Below are 24438 nucleotides of genomic sequence, written 5' to 3'. Positions count from 1 at the left end.
ATCCCCTCCCCACCCAAGGCCACTAAGGCAGGCCAGCACCCCCTACCCTGGGCTCAGGTGGCCTCTTCTGTCCTCTTCAGGATGCATGCAAACAGGGTACACCTAGACACCTGCACAGGGTCACACCCCACTCACTGACTTCCACATGTGCACACAAATGCAAGACACGACAAGGTCACACTCAAAGAGTCACCCCAAGTGCACATGGACGTTCTCCATAGACTCCAAAGACAGGCATACAGCTACTCATACACACATGTGCACACACGCACACACACACACCATGTACACGCAGGCCCCTCATAAGTACTCTCTCCTTATATAGTTTATATAAATATCTACATAGTAGCTGCTGGGGGCTGCTACTCAGATCCCCTGCCCTCTTTCCACTGAACCCATTCACTTGCCAGGCAAGGTCACGCAGCAGGACAGAAAGTCAATGCACAGGTACAAAAGCCAGGCCCCCTCGCCCTGGTTCAGGACCACTCTTCAGGGCCGTTATAGCGTCAGAGCCTTTGTTCTTGCTGCAACGCAGCTCCTCCCTCTATCCAGTCCTGCTTCAGTCATTCCCCCAGGTGGTGATGGCCAGAGTGCTCCCGAAAAAAGTATGAGTCTGTGCTGAGCTCTCTTTCCTTAAGGGTCTTCAGTCCCCTGGCCTGGAAGAGACTACATCTTTTCTACCTGCTGCCTGAGGTTGACCCGCAGCACCAAATCCACAGCCTGGGCCTGGGCAAAAGCCCCAAGATGATTCCTGGACAGGCCACCAAAGAGCTGACTCCAGGCTGGGAAGAGATCAGGGAATCCTCCTAGCTATCTGCATTTGGTACTGAAATTGGCAAAAGGAACCTAGCCTCCATCTGTGCTTTTGTTCCTAGTCTCAAACCATAGTTGGCTATGTGACCTTAGGGAATACTTCCCTCCTTTGGCCTCAGATTCTCCATATATATAGTGGGAAGTCTGGAGTTTGGGACACAGGCTTCCTGTGACATCTATAAAGGGCTGCAAGGCATGGTTTAGATCTACGCTGCTCCAATGTGGTCCACTGGTCAGCAGCACTGGCCTCATCTGGGAACTTATTAGAAAAGCAGAATCGTAAGCCCGACTCAAGACCTGCTGAATCATAATCTGCATTTTCACAAGACCCCTGGGTGGTTCCGATGCACATTACAGCGTGAGAAGCACCGTCCTGAATAAGCTCGGAAAGCCCTTTCTGTTTCTAGAGTTCTATGATACACTACTTCACCAGGATTGGGATGGAGGGTGTGGGCCTTTGGGTTGAGAGGGGTTACTGATTTGCCAGCGAAGTTTTGTCTTTATTGTTCCCTGGTGACCAGACAGCTCAATTCCAGTCAGCTTTCATGACTCCAGCAGAATTCCCAGCTGTGGTAAGAGTAATTTTAAAAATAATAATACAAATGATGATGAGGGTTGAGGACGGTGAAGAACGGACTTCTCTGTGACTCAGGACCTCCTCACTATTAGACATTCCTGCCCCCTTTCACCCGGGAGAATCCAATGAACATCTGGATCTACCCGGAGCCCTGGGGGCTGACTTTTCTGAGCTCATCCCGGAAACACTTCCTCTGGGTCTGACTGAGGGTGACCAGGAAATGGACTTTGTGGGGCAGAAATGCCACGCCAGCCCTTGACTACCCATCTCCATATTTTTATGCTAGAGAAATACATTTTATCTTGATTAAGCCGATTATTTTGGGTCTCTGTTATCTGCAGACAACCCCAATTTTAACTGATACACTGGGAATTATTTCAGACTCCTTTTCTACTTCTCCCTGCATTTAATCACCAAACACTTTTGATTCTTACTCCATGATATGTCCCAGATCTGTAACCTTTTCTCCATCATTGCTACTTCTACCTGAATTCAGACAACCAAGAATTTCTTGCCTGGATTATTGTGTCAGCCTTCTTTTGACCTTGTCTCCCTACCTCTTAGGAGTGTCCTTTCCAATCCACCTTTCATACCAGCGACTCAAATTAGCTTTCTAATGAGAAAGTTAAATGTATATGTTACAGAGACCCACACCCAGAATGGTGATAATCGTTAATATTATCTGTAATTTTTTATGAAGCAAATATGACGAAGTTGTCTTACTCCCTCCATAAGGGCAAATATCTTCTTGTGCCCTCCTGATCCTGAATTGAAGTCTCCTTGGTGTATTCTTTCAAACTTTTACATACATTTGTGAATGAATGTATCGTATGCTTTTGTGTATTTTAAAATTTTACCTAAACGGCGCCATATTATACCTGTAGTTCTGCGACTTGCTTTTTTACGTTTTTGAGGTCTATACGTGTTGATACCTATAAACTGAGCGCATTCATATCAGTAGTAACAGCTACCTCTTCGGTCAGGTCCGTCGTCATTAAATGAAGAAAGCGTGTCGAGCGCTGTGAACGGCAATAAACTGTGTTGTCACTGTTTTCCGGGACCACGTGGCGCCGGCGGTGCAGACACCCCTGCAGCGGGACCCAAGGCCTCACGGAAGCCAAGCCGCTCCGCTCCGGCCGCCAGAGTGCGCTGTGACGCGGCTCGGGGCCTGGCGGGAGGCCGCTCTAGCCTCGCCCGGGGAAGTCGCTGTCCTTACCTTCAGCAAGACCCTGCGCCTCCGTGTCCGTGCCCGCTGGCATCTCCGCTCCGTCCTCCACCTACCCACTGCCCTGTCGCCGCCCACCATGGCCCTGCTGCACTCCGGCCGCGTCCTGTCCGGAATCGCCGCCGCCTTCCACCCAGGCGTCGCTGCCGCGGCTTCTGCCAGAGCCAGGTAAGCGGGGGAAAAAGGAGCCAGGGCGACGGGCCTGCGAGCTGCCGACGCCTCAGAACATCTAACCCGCCTTCAAAGCACACGCGTGCACCCTCACACACCAACTTTCTCTGCTACTCCCTCGGCTTCACAGGGGGCTGAGGATTCAGCGTCCGCGCCTCACAATGACCCTTCGGGTCCTACCTCCCACCACTGCCATGCCCCTAGGACTGTCGGAGAGCCTGCCAACGGCGTTCCCCTGGCTTAGGAAGTGTGGCCCTCTACGGCACCCGGACTCCCATTCAAGGTGGAGAGGTCACGACACGCAGACTCGGCGCAGTGCGGGTGGGGGCAAGGGGAGAGCCCCCGGGCTGTGGCGCCGAGCCGGCCTCGCGCGGATTGGCTGCGGCGCCGGGAATACCTCGCGCTAGTTGGCTGCGGCGCCGGGCGGGGATGGGGGATGGGGGGCGTGAGCCCTTGACCCGCTGCTCTGGGGGGTGGCGGGGCTCACCTGTTGGGGTCTCCCTGGGCCGTGGCAGGGCTGGAGGGGCGGCGGCTGGCTCCCGTTTGTGTGCCGGGGGAAGAAAGCTCAAGGGAGGAAGGTTCTCAGGGCCCTGGCTTTCGGGCTTGGCGTTCCTCCCTGCATCCTGTGACCTTGGCGCGCGGCATTCTCCCGCCTGTGTCGCCTCCTGAGTCACCGGTGATCCCCTTCTCCTGGCCCTTTGGCCCTTGGATGTTAGAGTCGGGGTGTAGTGACTTTTCCCCCCGTTTTATCCCTTAGGAGGTCTGGCTGTAGGGAAGTTGCCTTTCTTCCCCTCCCTCTTGCTCTGCTCTTCGTTTAGTATTTCCTAATCGCAGCCAGGCACTGGACCAGATGCTCGTGCTAGATGCAGCGGTGAACAAGCCTGACGGAGGGACCGGTGTCACTCAAAAAATTCCAAATATGTAATTTCAAACTGTGTGATGTGTTGCAGAGAAAAGGTTACAGAGCATTAAACGAGTTATTAATAATCCCTTCCTAGTGGAGAGAGCCAAGCCAGGCTATATAATTCACACAAGAAGCCGATTTGGGAGAGTGCCCTTAATGACTACCTAATCAGGAACCGAGTCTCCAAACCACCCCAATCAGACCTTAACTCCAAAGAGCAAAGCCTTGACCTCTCATACCTGCCTTGGCCTTTCGTTTGAATGTATGCACGGTGTCTTTAAGGCGGCAGAACAGTTTGTCCTTACCAGCCCCACACTCTTGGCAGTACAGTTTTGCCCAGGCTTTCACACTTTCTTCTTTACCTAATTTAGTTCCTTCTTGGCCCACTGTCAAGGTGTGCTCTTTTTTTTTTTTTTTTTTTCCGTACACGGTCCTCTCACTGTTGTGGCCTCTCCCGTTGTGGAGCACAGGCTTTGGACACGCAGGCTCAGCGGCCATGGCTCACGGGCCCAGCCGCTCCGCGGCATGTGGGATCCTCCCGGACCGGGGCACGAACCCGTGTCCCCTGCATCGGCAGGCGGACTCTCAACCACTGCGCCACCAGGGAAGCCCCAAGGTGTGCTCTTTAAGGCAGCCTACCTGGACTAGAATTAGGGAGGGGTTATCGTTTATGCAGCAGATTTGGAGAACAGAAAATAGTGCCTAAAATTATAGGCAAGTGAAAGTCTGTTTCACCATTGTAGTAATCTTAAAATCTTAAATAGTAATCTTAAAATAATCTCTTATTTTATGGATTTGGTTGAGTGGCCTACAGCTCTGCTTACAAAGTGCTTGGTGAAATCCCTATGGGTGTTACCTTTTAGTCTCTCTTTCACTTTGACAGCCTAACTTGTTTTTCTTTTGTGTCTTTTCCACATTAGAATGTGAATTCCATGAGAGCAGAGACTGTATCTACTTTGTTCACTGTTATAGTATTTCAGGACGTAGAACAAATTGAGTATTTTAATTTTAAACCTTGATTTTTAAATTAATGCAATGGAAACATATGACATTTCAGCATTGTACCTTAGTTCAAAGTCTAAACGTAGGGGAACCAGAGTGGTTCAAAATGTGTACCAAAAAAGTCTTAAAATATTTGAGCCCCTGCAGTTGAGGAGGTGCTGTTCAGGTTTAACAATGATGCATGATTCAGTGATAGAACCAGATGCCATATCTGACTATGACTGTTAACTGTTCAGACAACAAGGAAGTTAAGAATCTCCACTCCTGCCATGGTGGATATGAGCTTTACCTAAAGCCAAATGGTAAAATTGGAAAACATTTAAACAACTAATTGAAGTTTTTTTTGTTTTTATTTTTTTAAAAAAACCAGCTCATCTAATACAATGAAACCTTGGCAGTTGGTATTCTGAAGGACTGAGGATTTATCCTATGACATACTTAATTTTCATACTTGGGTCATTTAAGTGGAACTCTCTAAGTTCAAGTGTTCCTATAGCTGCATTTTTTATACAGAAGGAACTAACCTTTAACCTTTTCTTCCTGACCTGTTCTGTAAAAGCATAGTAACATGAAGTCAGACATAGTCACAGGTCAGTGAAGAAAGGAAAATATGCTAACGTATTTTTATTATAAATACCTATTCTTAATTATTTAATTCTCATTATTTAATTTGTAGTTAGATAACTGAAGGAGTATCATGAGACCCTTTAGAAAGGCAGTGCTCAGTAGTGGTACAATAACCAGTAAGAAGATCGTAATTGTATCGTAGTATTTTCTTTGCCGTTTTTTAGCTCTATGATCATGAGCAAGTTAATTAACTTCTCTTCTTATTTTAAAATAAGAATGTGAGGGAAAACATTCTAAAAACTATAAAGCACTAGGTAGACTCCCAGAAAAATTGCAAGGTATTTGAGTTGGAAATGCTTATCTGAATACTTTGTACCTAACATCTTTTGGTTGGCTGGTCAATATTGCTCAATGGCTGAAGCTTTGCGCTTTTGTCCAAAGTACATAGATAGGAATGCTTTGTAGGCCGCAAGTTATCAGTATCAATTTTGTCCCTGGAACACTCTTGACTTCCTCTAGTACTATCCCTTAAAATCATTAGAGTTCTTACAATGTGGGCGTGATCTTTACCCTTAGAAGGAATGGAATAATAAAGGGCATAGAGGACTGGAACATCATTACTGATACAGGACTGACTAATCAAATTAAGTATTCCTGCTCCTTTATTTAGATTGTTTCAGATTTAATGTTTTGAAATTTTTTTAGAATCCTTCTTAAAAGATACCACTCTCAATCAGTTCTCTGCTAGAAGACTTAAGGCTATGATTTCTGAGAGAATTTCTCTACTAGATAAACTTTTTAAAGAACTTGACAAATAAATGCTTTTCACACCCTTTAATAAGAATGGTGCCTTCTTGTGGTTTAGGAGCAGCGGCTCTGTCATTGTTGATGGAAGGCCCTGGAAACAACCATATTTTTAAAATTGAAAATTGTTTATTAAAAGTTCTCTGTATGTCATTGGGCATTCAAGGTGTTCCTTGCACTCATCAGTTAATGACAGTGATATAGGTGGGCAGGTGGCTACATGTTTTCAGGGTCTGAATCATGGGTAGGACATAATGAAAGCTTTTGTCAGGCCCAGTTCAGAAGTTGCTTCGAGGTAATATCTGTTTCTTACTATTGCTTAGATACTGGGACAACCAAGCAGCCTAGAACACTGAAAAAAGAATGAGAAGGATTTTGAGTCCTGGCAGTAGTGCTAGTGAAGAGGAAGAATGATAACATCTCTGAGACTCCAGAGAAAACTAAATAGTAACAATTGAAAAGCAGGAAAGACCTGCATTTGGTCATAAAGTTATGACTGATGCTCCTTGAATTTTTTACATACTTGGCCTCACCAGTCTTCATACTAGGGGCAAGGTGGTTATAAATAAAAGTGTAGTAGTAATAATTTAGTAACAGTGATACCAGCTAACATCAAGCACTGTGTATCAGGCTCTGTTTTTGACTGTTTTATATTTAATAGCTCCTTTCATCCTTGTAACAACCCTGAGAGATAGGTACTGTTGTGCCCCCATTTTACAGGTAAGAAAAATTGAGACTTAGAGAAGTTAATTGATTCGCCTGTGCTCACACAGCTGGTAGGTGGCTGAGCATTTGAATCCATGCAGTTTGCCCTACTGACATTGCACAGGGCAAGCTATTAAAAGAAGTAAAAGCCTGGGACATCTGAAAATGGAATAATCCACCCTTTTTTAAGAGAGAATTAGCTGTACATACCAATTACAGCTACTGAGACTGAGACAGTTTTCAACTTGTCAGGAGAGCTTAAAGTTATTTTTTAATTCTCATTTTTTATACATTTTTAAAATATTTATTTATTTATTTAATTTGGCTGTGCCGGGTCTTAGTTGCGGCACACGGGATCTTCGTTGCTGCATGCTCATTGCTGCGCGCGGGATCTTTAGCGGTGGCATGCGAACTCTTAGTTGCAGTATGTGGGATCTAGTTCCCTGACCAGGGATCAGACCTGGGCCCCCTGCGTTGCGGGTGTGGAGTCGTAGCCACTGGACCACCAGGGAAGTCCCTATTTTTTATACATTTTTTAAAGGTTACTTTCCATTTACAGTTATTACAAAATATTAGCTGTATTCCCTGTGTTGTTCGATACATGCCTGAGCCTATCTCACACCCAATAGTTTATACCCGCCACTCCCCACCCCTATATCACCCCTCCCTAATCCCCACTGGTAACCACTGGTTTGTTCCCCGTATCTGTGGGTCTGCTTCTTTATTCATTAACTTGTTTTATATTTTAGATTCCACATATAAGTAATATCATACAATATTTGTCTTTCTCTCTGACTTAATTTCACTTAGCATAATGCCCTCCAAGTCTATCCGTATTGCTGCAAATGGCAAGATTTCGTTTAAAGGATTTTTTTTAATGTAAAATCATGACTCATACAAATATAAAATAATGAATATTGTTAAGCATTTTAACTCAATAAGTAATGAGGAAATCAGTAAGATGTTACAACCAGTTCTAAATACCTGGCAATTCTCTGTCATCCTCTCCACCTCTACTCCCCCCATCCTGGTTCAAGCCCTCATCTTTCTCTCTCTCGCTGGGTGCTGAACCAGATTTTTCAGTGATCCTTCTGCGTTTCCCCTCCTTCTCTGCATTCAGTACCCCACTTTGTGACCAGATGAGCTCTAAAAATGCAAGTCTCCTCGTGTCACTGTTCTTACCTGATCACCATCCCCCCTCCAAAAAAAACCTTAAATGATTCTGTTTATTTTCACTACCAAAGTAGAGCCCAGGAACCTGTATTTTAATAAGCTTTCCAAATGATGCCCTTAACAAGTTTGGGAACAGGATAAAATGCAATCCCTTTGGTTGGATGTCACAGAACACCCTTACATCGGTCCTTGCTTACTTCTCTAGTCTCATCTTTTACCACTCACAGCTTCTCACTGCCAAATGACTTGAAATATCCTTTGCCTGGGAATCCAGGTCAGGTTTGGACTGCTTTGAAAGTGTACACATGCACCCTGTCCTCCCCAGGGTGATTCAGGTGCCCCTACCTTTTGCTTCTCACAGCATTTGTATTAATATTATTGGCCTCCACTCTTCTGCAAGGTGCTTTGAAGTCTTATGCATTGTTGGATTATTGGTGTCTATTGCTATATCATGTGCATGGTAGACAGGCAAACATTTGTTGAAATGGATTTTTGGCAGATCCAAGACGTCTTTGGCCATGGAAATCTAGTTGCTGTGACTGATGCCTTATATTTCCCATTTCAGCTCCTGGTGGGCTCATGTGGAGATGGGGCCCCCAGATCCCATCCTGGGAGTCACAGAAGCCTTTAAGAGAGACACCAACAGCAAAAAAATGAATCTGGGAGTTGGTGCCTACCGGGATGATAACGGAAAGCCTTACGTGCTCCCCAGTGTCCGGAAGGTAAGCTTGCCAGACATCTGTTTGATGGGGATGAATAACTGAAGGGCACTCCTGAAGAGAGACAGAAAGACTCCTGGACTGGGAGTCAGGAGACCTGGGTTCTAGTTCTGATACTGCTTGAATCACATAGGTTGTCTGGGCTGTAGTCTCCTTGGCTATAAAAGTGAGAGGTTGGAACTATATGGTCTTTTCCAAGATTGAACTTCTATGATTATCTGTAAAACAGGCAGAGTGTCATGTTTTATCCTGAGGATGCACAAAAGGACCAAGCATCTAAACATTGTCTCTTGGTGATAGGAATAGCCCTTTGTGGATGAGGGTTACCATTATTATTTTCCATTTCTCTCATTCTGATTGCCTTAATAAAACCCTCCTACCCAGGCGTGTTCTGTCCTTTCTTCCTATTGAACTATAGAATAATTTTCTTTATTTTGTCGTATTTTTATTAGTAGTCTTTCTATTGGTTATCACAACTCTAAATAACGTAACTAATTTCTTTAGAACAGTTTTTTGTTTTGTTTTGTTTTGTTTTGTTTTGGCTGCGTTGGGTCTTAATTTCTTTGCGTGTGGGCTTTTCTTTAGTTGCAGCAAGCGGGGGCTACTCTTTGTTGCAGTGCATGAGCTTCTCATTGCAGTGGCTTCTCTTGTTGCGGAGCTCAGGCTCTAGGGTGCATGGGCTCAGCAGCTGTGGCTCGCGGGCTCTAGAGCACAGGCTCAGTAGTTGTGGCGCATGGGCTTAGTTGCACATCCCGCAGCATGTGGGATCTTCCAGGACCAGGGCTCGACTCTGTGTCTCCTGCACTGGCAGGCGGACTCTTAACCACTGCGCCACCAGGGAAGTCCCAGAACAATTTTTTAAAAGAAAGTATGTGTTTCCTTTCCATCTGCACCTCCTCTGATGAAATATGTGCTGCTTTGTCACTTCCAAACATGGGGTAGTGACGTGTTGTTCCTACATATAGCAGAACTAGGCATCCTGAATGGAAGTTACAGAAGCATACTTTGGGGTGGGAATAAAGAACCCTGTGATCATCTGAGCTGCAGTAGGCTGGCTCAGGCCCTCTTGAGCCACTGTAGTAACAGAGCATGGGCTGAATGAACCACTGAAAGAAGAAATTTCTGAGTGTGTGGGAGTGTGGATTAGGTGTCCTCTCTCTAATTCTCTGAGTAGAAAAAAGGACTCAAGAAATGGTTGTGATGAGAAGACTCACAAAAAACTGCTGGCTACTGGGTCTCAGGTCATGCAGGGATTGCTTTTGTTCTCAGTAAATCAGTTTAAAGTATTCAGCATGTGTTAGTTATTGATACATGCTGAAACACCACCACACACTTATGTACATTACCTCTTAACTCTTCACCTCAGTCGTATGAGGTGTAGAAACAGCTGTTCCCCCATTCAACAGGTGAGCAAACTGAGGTTCAGGGAGGTTAATAAATCACCCAGGGTCACACAGCTAGTAAGGGACAGCCAGGCCTCTGACTCCAAAGCATGAAGATATATGACTATTACTATTAACCTTTTGAAGTTCTTAGACTGGTATATACCTTGAAATACTTCTTTATGTATTTGTTTTGGTTTTATCATCTTATATCTATTTTAAGTGTTGCTCTTAAACCTTGTTCTTGTGCATCCCAAGAATGCCATTTTTTTTAAACCAAGAGACACCATATACCTACCCATTCACATAAAACCTAACTTAATGGGCTTCCCTGGTGGCGCAGTGGTTGAGAATCTGCCTGCCAGTACCGGGGACACAGGTTCAAGCCCTGGTCCGGGAAGATCCCACATGCCACAGAGCGACTAAGCCTGTGCACCACAACTACTGAGCCTGCGCTCCCTGCTCTCCACAACTAGAGAAAGCCCGCGCACAGCAATGAAGACCCAATGCAGCCAAAAATAAATAAATAAAAATTTTTAAAAAGCCTAACTTCTAAAAATAAAGTAAAATATGATAAAAATTTAATATTCCTGTTCTGTAATATAAGATATATTCTACTTACCCTTCTTCTTGAACAATATCTCCAAATTTTTTTAAAAGGCTTTACTTCCAAAATTTAACTTATAAAACATTAGATATTATTCATGGTAATTCCAGGTAAGGAGAAGAAACTAAATGGATGCATTTTCTCTTGTATAGGCAGAGGCCCAGATTGCTGCAAGAAATTTGGACAAAGAATACCTGCCCATTGGGGGACTGGCTGAATTTTGTAAGGCATCTGCAGAACTAGCCCTGGGTGAGAGCAACGAAGTGTTGAAAAGTGGCCGGGTAAGGAGAACAGACTCTGGCATCATACGGGTCTCTTTTTAAATTTAGCAGTTTAAACAAATATGAAATAATTTAAATAAGAAAAGATACACCACTTTGTGTGTGATGATTGTTTTGAGGTAGCCGCATGATGACTAATATCTCTTCTTTAGGTAGTAAATTGCCACTAATTCAATAAAAGATTTCATATAATACCAATTCCAAAAATGTAGTAGTAATCCTAAAAATGTAGTGATTTGACCTAAGATTTGACAGTTTTTGCTGTTAGTCTCTGTGTGTGCTTATGTTCATTTTACACTGAATGGCTTTGAGGAATGCCAAACTATGTCAAGTTTTAAGGCCTATAATTAGGCCCCACCCTCATGTCCCAAGCTGCCAGCTTAGGTAGAGGAAACAGGCAGAAAACAAGCCACGGGGTGACTGTCAGGGCCAGGACAAGCCTGGCAGTCCTCTGCCACCCCTTCACAGCCAGCTTGGATGTTGAGAGAGCAGACCATGCTCCCTCCGTGCTGTCTCCCTCCTCTCAGAGGGCAGAGAGCATCACTGCAGCCAAGAGGTGAAGCACAAGTGGTTCCTAGGTGTCTCCTCCCTCCAGCTCCCTGGGGGCCCTCTTACTGTGGAAGAAAGAGGTCCCTAAAGGTCACTGAACATAAGCTTTTTACAAACAGATTCTTGTATGCACCCACAGAGTAAACACAGGCCCAGCACTTGTAGTAGAAGACTCACATCATGCAGGTGGGATGAAGCCAGCCAGCCTGACATGTGGTCTCATGTGCATTATAGTTTCCTTGCTTTTGAAACAAATGTGTTTTTTTAATAGATTTGTGTGTTTAAATATTTATTTTTCTGGGTAAACCTCGACCCCAGGGTAATGTAGTAATGATCCTAAGTCATGGACAAAATATGGTTTGATTGCTATCCATATAATCAACCACCTGTTAACCTCTCATTAAAACGTCTGTATTTTTCTGTAATTTTTGCTTAGTCTGTGTATCATCTAACGAATTGTAACCTAAGTGTAAGACTGGCCTATCTTAAAATCACATCAGCTTCTTTTTTATAAATTGCTATGCCTTTCTGATTCTTATTATCAGATTTACAGTTAGGTTTTTATTTCTAACATGCCAAAGCTTGCACAGGCAAACTTTGTTTACTAAAGAGTTTGTTAGTAGGGTTCGCCCCCCGCCATTTAATCCATTGCCTCCCAGTCCAGAAAGTAGATTTATGTTTTGTAGAGCCTTGTACTTCTATGGTGCCTAAAAACAAAAACAAAAACAAAAAAACCCTACTGTAGTTTCTTACTCATCCCCTAAAGTTGACCGATTTGAAGATCTACCTCATGCCATCTCCCTGTTACCCAAAAAGTATTTTCAGATTATGAAAACTCATAGAATATTACTCATGTAATAATGTTATTCTAATATACTTGTTGACTTTTTTTTTTTTTTTTTTTTTTTGTGGTACGCGGGCCTCTCACTGTTGTGGCCTCTCCCGTTGCGGAGCACAGGCTCCGGACACGCAGGCTCAGCGGCCATGGCTCACGGGCCCAGCCGCTCCACGGCATGTGGGATCTTCCTGGACTGGGGCACAAACCCATGTCCCCTGCATCGGCAGGCAGACTCCCAACCACTGCGCCATGAGGGAAGCCCACTTGTTGACTTTTTAAGATGACTTGCTTTTTGATGTTCAGAGAGTCATTCAATTTCATACAAGTCTAGAATAATATTTTAATGTAGTGACTGTTCATCGTGTCTTTTTTTCTCTGTATAAATCACTCATTTTCATATCTCGTGGGGGGCTGTGTCCTGAAAGTTTCTCATATAACACAGTATGATACTAACAACTTTCAGGGCAGGCCATAAGGAATTAGCTTCCACATCAGCACAGGTGTTAGAAACTGAAGAGCCAACTCTTTTGAGAACCTGTAAGGAGAGTTGCTCTCTCTTAGAAAATGGAATGAAACAGTAGTACTGTTCTCTTGTTTCTAAATATTCATTTGGAAGGGTGTCTTCATCTTCTGAAGAAAGAAGGGTACTGACCATAAGGTGCCTCCCTGTGGGCTTGAGCTCAGGTTTGTTAAGTCGTGGGCCCGTAGAGAGAGTGCTGCACCTCACTGACCAGGGGTGTCTCTCCTTCAGTATATCACCGTGCAGACCATTTCTGGAACCGGGGCCTTAAGGATTGGAGCCAATTTTCTGGTGAGTCTGGAAACTCCTTCTGTAAGACGGTCTGTAAGCTGGGGATGATGGGGTTCCCTTTTGCATATGTGTTTGACTTCTGACCCAGAAGTAGATTTCCTCTTTCCACAAAGCTGGAAGATTTCCGGTTCTCTCATAAATGGAGTTGGGAGGAGAGGGGGGAATGGAAGTACTTAGAAGAAATTATAAGGAAGAGATAATTATAAGTACAATTTATTGAGCACCTACTGTAACTAGGAGCTTTTATATCTTAACTTGTTTAATCTTTCTGAGGGAGATTTAGTTAATGCCATTTTACAGAGGAAGAAAGTGAGGCCCAGACAGGTCCTTGGCTACATAGCCAGTGTAATTGTTGCAGCCTGATTCCAACCCAGGCAGTCTCGCTGCTGAGTCATCACTGTCTCTCAATCTTAGAGAGAAGCCAACTTTCAGTAGAGAAAAATGTCTTCTCAGTTAAATATATCAACTTTTTTGTTGTTGTTTTTGCCTCTCCTTTCTTCATTTTTCCATTCCCTTTCATTCCATCTTTTAGCAAAGATTTTTTAAGTTCAGCCGAGATGTCTTTCTGCCCAAACCATCCTGGGGAAATCATACGCCCATCTTCAGGGACGCTGGCATGCAGCTACATAGTTATCGATACTACGACCCCAAGACGTGTGGCTTTGACTTCACAGGCGCTATTGAGGACATTTCAGTAAGTGTGGCTTTTAGGGCAGGACGGGGAAGGAACAAGGAATAAACCTCCCTGTGGAGATTTGATGTCTCCCACTTAGGTCTCAATATCCAACTTAAAACACTGGGATGAGGGACTTCCCTGGTGGTGGTCCAGTGGTTAAGACTCCATGCTTCCACTGCAGGGGACACAGGTTCAATCCCTGGTCGGGGAACTATGATCCTGCATGCCGCACGGAGCGGCCAAAAAAAAAAAACCAATAATACCAGGATGAGCTAATTCCCAGACCTCATGTTATTTTCGTTACTTATCAAATAATGGTGACCCTATGGCATTTCAGATAAATGATCTCCTTTAAAGCTGCAAAGTAATCTCTTGGTTGTTGTTCTCTTTAGAAAATACCAGCACAGAGTGTTATTCTCCTGCACGCCTGTGCCCACAACCCCACGGGAGTGGACCCTCGTCCTGAACAGTGGAAGGAAATGGCTGCAGTGATGAAGGTGAGGCAGGTGAACTGACCGGTGACTGTTCTGTGTTTAGTAACTAACCTTGGATGCTTCACTTGGCGAAGTCTTAACAGTGAGAATTAACCTCAAGGCTCCACGCATTGTGTAGTTGCCAGGAAAGAACTCCTTGTTTGCATAATTAGCAGTTCTGTAATTGATGATACATGAGCAGTTTGAAAATAATTTTTGCTCCTCAGCCAAGATGTATAGAATTCTGATAAAACTTGTCGCTGGCTAGTCTGCACAGTCGGTATCCCCTAGCCCCAGGATATCTGCTGTTGGTGCCTACACTTGCCCTGGTCAGTGGCTCCTTGTTCATCCTTTTATCCTGTTTTTCACATCCCCTCCTGTCTTTTCCACTCTCCTTGGCATTGCCGTTAATTATTCACAGTGATTCTTATTCTTCTGTGAGAGAAGGCACTAGTCAAAATTCCCAAGGAGGAAGATATTCCTGTTGGCTCGTGTCCCCATTCTCATTCCTTTCGGTTTCCCTTTCTTTATGTTCTGTCAAACCTAAGCTGCGAACAGAGTGGGACAGAGAAACAGCATTCAGAGAGCACTTTCAAAATGAGATGGTTATAGTGAGGCTGTCCCCTGAACCCTGGGAATAAGATGGCCTGCCAGAGTCTCATTAGCCCCAGGAAAGGCTGAGGCTCATCCTGTGTTGGCTGGACCAAAATAACTACCCAGACCACTGTGGGCCTTAGAAGAGCTTCCTGTTTGGACTTCCCTGGTGGTGCACTGGTTAAGACTCCATGCTTCCAATACAGGGGGCGTGGGTTCGATCCCTGTGTCAAGGAACTAAGATCACACATGCCATGCTTCCTGTTTGACCAGACAGCATTCTGTCCAGGTTGGATTATCTTTTCTTAATGTCTTCTTGAAGGCCCATATCCACCAAAGTATTGAACAAAAAACTATATATGTTGATATATTAACTACAGGAAAATTAAACATCTCCAAACTGCCACCTGGGGAGAAAATTGTTGACTTTGTCTGAGTGAAGCAGGCATGGTCCCAATAAGCACAGGTAACCATCTGGGGCATCTTGAGAAGAACTGCCTAAAGCTTTGGTCATCTTTTCTTTCCTTTCCAGAAAAACAATCTTTTTGCATTCTTTGACATGGCCTACCAAGGGTTTGCCAGTGGCGATGGTAACAAGGATGCTTGGGCTGTGCGCCATTTCATCGAACAGGGCATTAATGTCTGTCTCTGCCAGTCCTATGCCAAGAACATGGGCTTATACGGTAAGCTAAAGGACCTAGGGTGATATGTGTTCTGTTGAGACTGAAGAAGTGGTGGGAGAGGGTGCCACAAAGGTATAGAGTCTTGGAAGGGGTGGGTTGTGCGTGTGCGTGTGTTGTCCGTGTCCCTCTTACCCAAAGAGGAAAGACGGGTAAAGTGGATTTTACTGCTCTAAGCCATATCTTATTCAGTGTCCCTGAATTCCTCCAGCAAAGAAACCTATCACGGCTTCTCTAAACAAAAAGCGACTGCTCTGTGAGCCAGGAAGATAGATACAATGAAGAGAGACCTGTGACCACTCTGTAGTACTCCAACTTTCTGTTGTAGATTCACCATGCTGGTTGTTGAAAACTTCTTATTTATAACAAAGCGTTATTTTGTGCTTCTCATGGAAACAGATAACACATAGCGAATGGAATCATGACTGCCTTTAGTATTTTAGATAGGAGAACCAGAAGACAATATCCATTTTTTCTTTTCAGGTGAGCGTGTTGGAGCCTTCACTGTGGTCTGCAAAGATGCTGATGAAGCCAGGAGGGTAGAATCACAGTTGAAGATCCTGATCCGTCCCATGTATTCCAACCCTCCTCTCAATGGTGCCCGGATTGCCTCCACCATTCTGACCAGCCCGGATTTGCGGAAACAATGGTAAAGGCGCTTTGCCATTCCCCAGCCGTCTCCCTTCCCACCACTGATCCTTCAGAGCTCCTTTATACTTGGCTTATAGGGACATGCAGTGTCACTCAGCTTCCATATGTGGAAGGGGAGGAAGGAGAGAGGAGTGTACATTTTGTCAGCACTTTCGAACAAATAAGTTGGTTGTTCCCTGTAAGAGAAAACATTGGTCTAGATTAGGGGTTGGCACACTATGTTCTGCAGGTCAAATCTAGGCTGCCCCCATTTCTTGATGAATTGTGTATGGATGCTTTCATGTCACAACAGCAGAGTTCAGCAGTTGTGACAGAGTCTGCAGCTCACAAAACCTAACATATGTACGATTTAGCCCTGTAGAGAAAGCTTGCCAACCCCTGCTATATATAATTCGGAGTCATGGAAGGTGTGATTTGTTACATAAGAGTTTATCCTGTGTAGCTGATTAACCGAGGGTGTAGATCCCTAAGCAGCTAATTGGATAGAAAAGCTAAGTCTGTGAGAAACTTCTTCCACAGCTCACCTGGTCATCATGGAACAACTGTTTTTTCTACCTTAGATTAATCCTCTGAACATTGAAGTAAATAGAGTCTGGTTCAGGATATTTCTTTTCAGTACAACAGATCTATGCAAGGCTTACCAAAAAATCAACTACTTTTTAAATTAGATCTGTTATAAAATTAATGTGTGAGTACATTTCAGAAAGTTTGGGCAAGTCACTATAAGCCAGATTTTTTTTCTTTGCCTGTTATTATTCATAGTTGTAACATGAATAGTATGTCCATGTATCATATGTATGTGTAAATATGTTATATATGTGTGTGTAGGGTTGGTTTTGTTTTTGTCACTAAGAATTATTCTAAGCTTTTTTTCTTAATATTTTTAAGTGGTTTTTAAAAATATTTCCATGGTCCTTAATGGTTATCAAGATGTTTATTTTTTTAATGTGTTCATTTCAATACTTATTTGAAGTCTGTAGTGTACAGAGATGACAGAGATACTGTGCTAGGTGACTAAGATATCTCTTCATTTCAATACTTATTTGAAGTCTGTAGTGTACAGAGATGACAGAGATACTGTGCTAGGTGACTAAGATATCTCTTCCCTTGGGGAGTTTATAATCTAGTGAGAGAGATACACGTATAGCATTGCTACAAGACAGATGGAATAAATGCTGAGTAAAGGAAGAACTATTGATTAGTGGGGAATGCGGGAGGAAGTGATCAGACAGCAGCATTTGAGCTCTGCCTTGAAGAGAGAAGGCAGAGGAAAGGAAAGGAAAGGAAGGAAGGGGAAAGATGTGCGTGAGGATCAGCACAGGCACGTGATGTGCATCGTGCAGGGTGTGCTTCAAACCAAGTGGGTTTTGTAGCAGAAACACTGAGTGTAAGGAGGGTGGAGAAGGCAGCAAAGCTGGGAAGGTGGGAGCAGGTCGTGTAGCACCTTGATATTGTGAGAAGTCAGAACTTCATTCTGTGGACAAAAAGGAGCATGGGGGCAGGAGGGGGCGGGGGGTGGGGGCAGTGGTTGCTAAGGTGGCCCTGGATCTAGCCATGGTCATGTACTCAGTGCCTTTAGGGCCCAGGCCTCAAAGTGAATGAAGCTGGATGGATAGGACTACAGGAAATTTAAAATCATATGCCATCCTTAGTGGGGCTGGGGGCTCCAGCCGGTAATCACAAGGCTGGTGCAGTGTTGCCAGCTTCTTGTTTTTCAAGAGAGGCTACAAATCCACGTCTTTATGTGCATGTACCAAATCTAAGAATGTTTAACTGGGTCAAATAAGACATGATGAAGACTCTTATTTGGCCTTTCGTTGGCAGTATGTAACCTCTGTTCTACCTCTGCATGACATCATGGTGGAGAAATGGTTTGAAAAGTGAACACGTAAGAACAATGAGATAAATTATTTACAGTCATCTAGTTAGTGAGAGCCAACAAGAATTTCCCATAGCTCCATAGGAACAGAATGAATGAAAGGGTAGATTCTGAGGAAGGGGAAGACTGTGTCCTGAATCCAGCGAGCATGCACAGTTAGAGGACTGCCTTCTGTGCTCCCCCAGATAGAATTCACCCTCTCTTCTCAGGGCCTCTCTTAACACAGCACAGTTCTGTCTATTCTCATCCCACCTTGTTCCATAGTCAGTTGTTTGCAGGTTTGCTCCCAGCCACAATGGTAAGCTTTTAAAGGGAGGGGCCGGGTCTCAGTCCTCCCTTTCTCCTCAGCACCTAGCACATGGCTGGGCACATGGTAGGTTCACAGCACACTGTCTTTAATTGTGAAGGCAGCAATGTTTCTTCCATCCATGTTAAAGAATAAGGTTATATTTTACTGTTTAATTTGCAGCTTTTGCCCCTTGAGTAAGGGATGGAGAGCCTTAGTCCTCCTATGTTTTAGAGTGATTTAGTCATTCATTCTTCTTTTTTTTTAAATTGAACATCTAATTGGCTTTATTAAATAATTCATGAATTGGGCAGTATCCATCTAGTAAATAGAAAGGCACTCCGCATTCATTTTTCTTAATAACTCAATTACGTCAGCTATTTTAGTTGCCTGATCAAAATGGTGTTCTGATAGAAAGCAGGATGCTGTAAAATAGCTTTCTTCCGAGACCAGTGACGGCACAGGACTCGGTCAAAAACAGAGAATTGAGGCACGCTAGAGCAGTACTCAAGGGAGGTAAAAACGCCGGGAACTGGCTTATCTGTTAGCGCTTGGCCAGAATTGAGCTCTATCTTGGGGTTTTTTTCCAGGTTACAAGAAGTAAAGGGCATGGCCGACCGCATCATTAGCATGCGGACTCAGCTGGTCTCCAACCTCAAGAAGGAGGGCTCCTCCCACAACTGGCAGCACATCGTTGACCAGATTGGCATGTTTTGTTTCACAGGCCTAAAGCCTGAACAGGTGAGTGGACTCCGATTTCTCCGCAGCAGACCAGTTGGTCAGTCCTTGCAAACCAAAATTCCTCAGGTCACCTACCCATTTAGGATTACTCTAAAAACAGTCATTTTGAAGCTTCATTCATAGGTAAAAGAAATATGAAGCTTTCATTTCGTTTTATTCTTTGTTGGTCGTTTACCTGTCTGTATCCTCTATGAGGTTGCAAACTTCTAAAAAACAGAGCTTGTTTTGATCATTTTTATAAACACTGCTGCTTCTCAGAAAGATTCCAGAACAAGCAGGAGCCTGAATATTGATAGGAAGAGTAGCTGTTCCATAGCTGGATTCTGGATCAATTTTTCTACAAAGGCTGAATATATATATATATAAGATTTTTTTCACCTGGTCACACTTCAGAATTCAACATCCTACTTTGAAATAGCTTTTTATTCTTCTTTCATTCTAAGCTAGCATACCAAATTCTGGGAATAGGGTTTAAGTGAGAAAACAGACCTTCTGTTATTTTCCTGTCCTAACTGTTGGCTAATTGTGCCATGCCAGGGCTGGGGAGACCCCCCTGACCAGGAAGTGCCCACACACTCTTCTCTCTGCAGGTGGAGCGGCTGACCAAGGAGTTCTCCATCTACATGACAAAGGATGGCCGTATCTCTGTGGCAGGGGTCACCTCGGGCAACGTGGGCTACCTTGCTCATGCCATTCACCAGGTCACCAAGTAATTCCCCTGGTCAGAGGGAACAGAGACAACCTTCCTGTCTTCAGCCTCTGCTATTGTGAGATTCACATGGAGGAAGAGGGAGAGTGGATGGTGGTGAGCGGATCATTTTTTTCAACCACAGTACTTTAAAACTCAGCGATTGAATGTGTTTCTCAGAAAAGAATGTGCAGTGAAATAGGGCGGAGGCACCTGTGGCTGGTGTTGGGAACTTTGTGGCTGTAAACCAAACTCTCACTCATCCTTTTATCTCCAGTTTTTCCAACAGAGTTTACATGTACAAGAAAGATATAAGCCCAAAAAATACCTGTCAATCACACCATTGCAATATTTCAGAAGCTTTAACAGAAGCACCTTTTGGTGTTGCGGGTTCCTCTGTAAAACCACCGTGAAAATAGCACCTATTAGAGGCTTTGTGAAAAGACCTAGTTCTAACATTAACAGTCGGCCTCATGTTTGTCCTCCCATGATTGAGCAAACTTATCAACAAACCGTATGACAGAAATCATATTTTACAGCGAGTCTGCTACTGCTGCAGCAAAGATAAGATGCAATTTCCTGTCTTATTTAAGAAAAAAAGAAAGAAGGCTCTCCTTTTTAGTACTTGCAGGCATTTTAATGTTCCTCTTCTCCTTACTCACTGCTGTTCTTTTCCTTAGGCACAAAGATCTATAACTAGCCTAGATTTTCATCCTGTTCTACTCCTTGATTGACCATCAGTCCCATCCCATAGGATTTACTTATTTGAAGAATGAAGAACATTATTTACTGCTCATCCCATACCCTCGCTTTTCTTGGCAAAGAATAGCGAAGAGTAGGTAACTGCACTTTATTTCAGCATCCCCTTCAATGACTGTTATCTCCTGTAGGGATGTTGCCTCTGCCCAGTTGGACCTCGTAGCTTTGTTCAGTATGGTTGTGCAGTCACTCATTTCATATCATGAGTCAGGCAATGCAGGGTAGAATCGGGAAAGAGGATGTTCTGGGCTTTGATTTTAACTTTTGTGTGCTGCCAGCTGGGCTCAGACTTCACCCTTTGGAAGGATAACCACCATTTGCTCTAATCATGTAGACTTATTGCAGCCTGGTCTCTCTGTTACAATAAAGTTACTGTAGACCCAACCGCCATTTACCATGTTATCTTTTTTCTTTAATGGGATGAAAGGTTAGGAGTGGGTATATATCCCTGGAATCTGGAATTGTGTCCAGATGACCATAAGCCAAGAGATGTTTTAGCTGTTTCGAATGTAAACCAAAGCCACATCTTTGTCGTGTCATTCCTCATGTCCAGTCCAACAACGCTGAAAATGTTGGTACAATCTTTTGGACCTTGGTAGACAAGTAAATGGAGTGCCTCAAAAGATCCTGTGGATAGAGGCAGTGATGAGGAGATGGGGAGGGGAGGTGGCAACTTTGGGTGTCTAGAGGAGTCAAGTAGGTAATATAAACAAACAGTGCATGTAAAGTAAAAAAGTGATGTGAAGTGGATATGAGATGATTGTCAGTGACCAGCCCGCATCCTCAGAGATGAGGCATAGTAGGGAAGTAAGTGACAGGCACTGTGAAAATGAAAGCCTAGGGTTGCAGGCCTTAAGTTTTTCAAGTAAAATGGAAATCCTGATTTTTTTTTTTTTTGCGGTATGTGGGCCTCTCACTGTTGTGGCCTCTCCTGTTGCAGAGCACAGGCTCCGGACGCACAGGCTCAGCGGCCATGGCTCAAGGGCCCAGCCGCTCCACGGCATGTGGGATCTTCCCGAACTGGGGCCCGAACCCGCGTCCCCTGCATCGGCAGGTGGACTCTCAACCACTGCGCCACCAGGGAAGCCCTGAAATCCTGATTTTTATGGGAGGTCTATTGATGCTTAAAAGCTGGTAACTCTTTTTTTTTTTTTTTTTTTTAATGATTTGCAAGCAAGATGCAAACAGTAGATTGCCAGTGTGCAGCCTCTACTATAAAGTTATATGCTCTGTCAGCAGACATCCCAAGGTAATTCTATCACCTTCTGCTTAATGCCAGGAGCCATTCAGGATAGGACAGCTACTGGGCAGACAGGGAGTGGAGCAGGAGTCAGGCCCAGAGCCCAACAACAGTGTTCTGATTATTGTTGGGAGGGGAAAGCAGGCTCAACTTGTTCGTTCCCCCTTGCTTCTCCTCGCTCTCTGAGAGACACAGTGTATGATGGGCTCACTCCTTCTTGGCTTTCTGTGTTCCTATTGCTAATGGATACACCAAGGTGGTAAAAGGTCAAGTGAATGGACTGATTCACCGAATGTCTTTGGGAAACTATCTTAAATGGGAAAACAGTAAACATATTAGTCAGCTGCTCTGTAAAGGACATGACTGCCTAGCTTAGAAGAAACTGCTTTAAGTCTCCCTGTCGGGAGCCAAAATGATTCAAAGTTGGATGCCAAGACCTCAGCTGGAAAAGGAACTTGACCACCCGACTGACCTTGTTATTTTTAAACACATGTATTTCCAGCTCACCCTGGACCAAGTCCTATTCCTCACTGAAAAGTCGTGTAGGGTGTGAACCTGATGTTTTCCTCACAGTTCAGTCTGTTGGCCATCAACCTTTTCCTCATTTCCCACTAGGGTCTAAGATGTTCTTCCACTTGATGGAGGAGGTAGCTTGCCTGCCCAGAAAGAGTAGTCATGCCTTGTTTACCATCAGTTGAGTTAGGAGAGTTCCCAAATCTGGATTTTTTAAATTATTATTAGTTCCCTGGCCTTACCTCTAGGCACTCTGACTCAATATGTCTCAGGTAAGCCTTGCAAATCTATTTTTTTAAATGAGAAAAACAAAACTTTCTAGGTGGTGCAGATACAGCTGATGCATGGGCCAGCCATTGGGTGCTATTAGAACAACTGCCTTAGGCTTACATCTAAACAGCCAAAGTCCAGCTCACTCAACCAACTTGAGAATTTTGTTTGAAACTTTTTTCCTTACTTGTAGGCTGTGGATTTTTTTTTTTTTTTTTTTTTTTCCGCGGTACCTCTCACCGCTGTGGCCTCTCCCGTTGCGGAGCACAGGCTCCAGATGCACAGGCTCAGCAGCCATGGCTCATGGGCCCAGCCGCTCCGCGGCACACAGGATCCTCCCGGACTGGGGCACGAACCCGTATCCCCTGCATTGGCAGGCGAACTCTCAACCACTGCGCCACCAGGGAAGCCCTGTGGAAAATTTTAAAATTAATTTTATTGGAGTATAGTTGATTGGAAAACAATTTTAATAGAAATTACTGGTTTATTTATATCTAATAACTGAAAGACCAACTTTTTCTTTTTTTTTAAATGATAATCTTATAAAAATGTTGAGAATAGTATTGCAAATCACATAACTGATAAGGGATTTGTATCCAGAATATATAAAGAACTCTTACAACTCGATAATAAAAAGGGGGTCTGAATAGACACTTCTTCATAGAAAACATACTAATGGCCAATAAGCACATGAAAAGATGCTAACATGAGTCATCAGGGAAATGCAACTCAAAACGACAATGAGAATCACTTCATACCCACTAGGATGGCTATAATCAGACAATAACAAGGGTTATCAGGGATATGGGGAAACTAGAACCCTTACACAGTTGGTCAGAATGTAAAATGGTGCAGTTGCTTTAGAAAACAGTCTGGCAGGGCTTCCCTGGTGGCACAGTGGTTAAGAATCCGCCTGCCAATGCAGGAGACACGGGTTCCAGCCCTGGTCCGCGAAGATCCCACATGCTGCGGAACAACTAAGCCCATGCGCCACAACTACTGAAGCCCACACCTAGAGCCTGTGCTCCGCAGCAAGAGAAGCCACCGCAATGAAAAGTCCATGCACCGCAACGAAGACTAGCCCCCGTTCACCGCAACTGGAGAAAGCCCGCACATAGCAACAAGACCCAATGCAGCCAAAAATAAATAAATTTATTTAAAAAAATAAAACAGTCTGGCAATTTCTCAAAAGGTTAAACATATAGTTAATATTTGACCCAGCAATTCTACTTATACATATATACCTAAAATAAATGAAAACGTGTGCACAAAAAGTGTACCTGAACATTCATTGTGGCATTATTCATAATAGCCAAAAAATGGAAACCACAAATGTCCAAACAACTGATGAATGAATAAACAAGATGTGATATAGCCATACACATACATACTTGTAATATTACTCGGCAATAAAAAGGAATAAAGTACTAATATATGCTTCAACATGGATGAACCTTGAAAACAGCTCATCCAGAGCACAAAGTAGATTAGTGGTTGCCAGGGGCCTGGGGGAGGGATGAATGGAGAGTGCCTGCTAATGGTTACACGGTTTTGGGGGGAGTGATAACAATGTTCTGATATTAGATAGTGGCAATGATTGCAAAACTCTGAATATACTAAAAACCACTGTATTGGGCACTGAAAGTATAAATTTTTTGGTAAAATTCATAAATCTCAATAAAGCTGTTGTTTATGTTTTTAAAAACCTGCAACAGCTCAGATGTCCTTCAAAAGTGATTAGTTGCACAAACTGCAGATACCTTGGAATATTATTACTCAGTAATAAATAAAACATACACACACGGCATGAGTCTCTGGGAAATTATGCTTCTGCTGAGTAAAAATAGCCAATCCTAAAAA

At 43.9% G+C, this 24438-nt stretch overlaps 1 protein-coding gene across 2 annotated transcripts; it reads left to right on the top strand.

The window, feature by feature from the left end:
- The first annotated feature begins 2583 nt into the window (after positions 1-2583).
- Positions 2584-20935, top strand: GOT2 (glutamic-oxaloacetic transaminase 2). 2 transcript variants are annotated; one of them, XM_065898477.1, is made up of 10 exons: positions 2584-2783; positions 8507-8663; positions 10802-10930; positions 13069-13128; positions 13661-13822; positions 14197-14301; positions 15404-15554; positions 16035-16200; positions 18958-19108; positions 19699-20935. In XM_065898477.1, the coding sequence occupies exons 1-10, from the start codon at positions 2695-2697 to the stop codon at positions 19819-19821; spliced, it is 1293 nt and encodes a 430-aa protein (XP_065754549.1). In that variant the 5' UTR covers positions 2584-2694; the 3' UTR covers positions 19822-20935. The 2 variants fall into 2 exon arrangements, with proteins under 2 accessions (XP_065754549.1, XP_065754550.1); XM_065898478.1 differs by lacking the exon at positions 10802-10930 and having other exon boundaries at positions 2695-2783; positions 19699-19821.
- Positions 20936-24438: the final 3503 nt, after the last annotated feature.

This window comes from Phocoena phocoena, chromosome 20, assembly GCF_963924675.1.
Source record: "Phocoena phocoena chromosome 20, mPhoPho1.1, whole genome shotgun sequence".
Taxonomy (NCBI): Eukaryota; Metazoa; Chordata; class Mammalia; order Artiodactyla; family Phocoenidae; genus Phocoena; species Phocoena phocoena.
This window is presented reverse-complemented; position numbering and strand designations above follow the sequence as displayed.

What these genes read in the sequence shown, in the direction of transcription:
- GOT2 (XM_065898477.1), top strand. Translation starts at nt 2,695, where the DNA reads ATGGCCCTGCTGCACTCCGGCCGCGTCCTGTCCGGAATCGCCGCCGCC. An exon ending in TGCTCCCCAGTGTCCGGAAG is followed by an intron (nt 8,664 to 10,801) that starts GTAAGCTTGCCA and finishes TCTCTTGTATAG; the next exon opens with GCAGAGGCCCAGATTGCTGC. An exon ending in GCGCTATTGAGGACATTTCA is followed by an intron (nt 13,823 to 14,196) that starts GTAAGTGTGGCT and finishes TGTTCTCTTTAG; the next exon opens with AAAATACCAGCACAGAGTGT.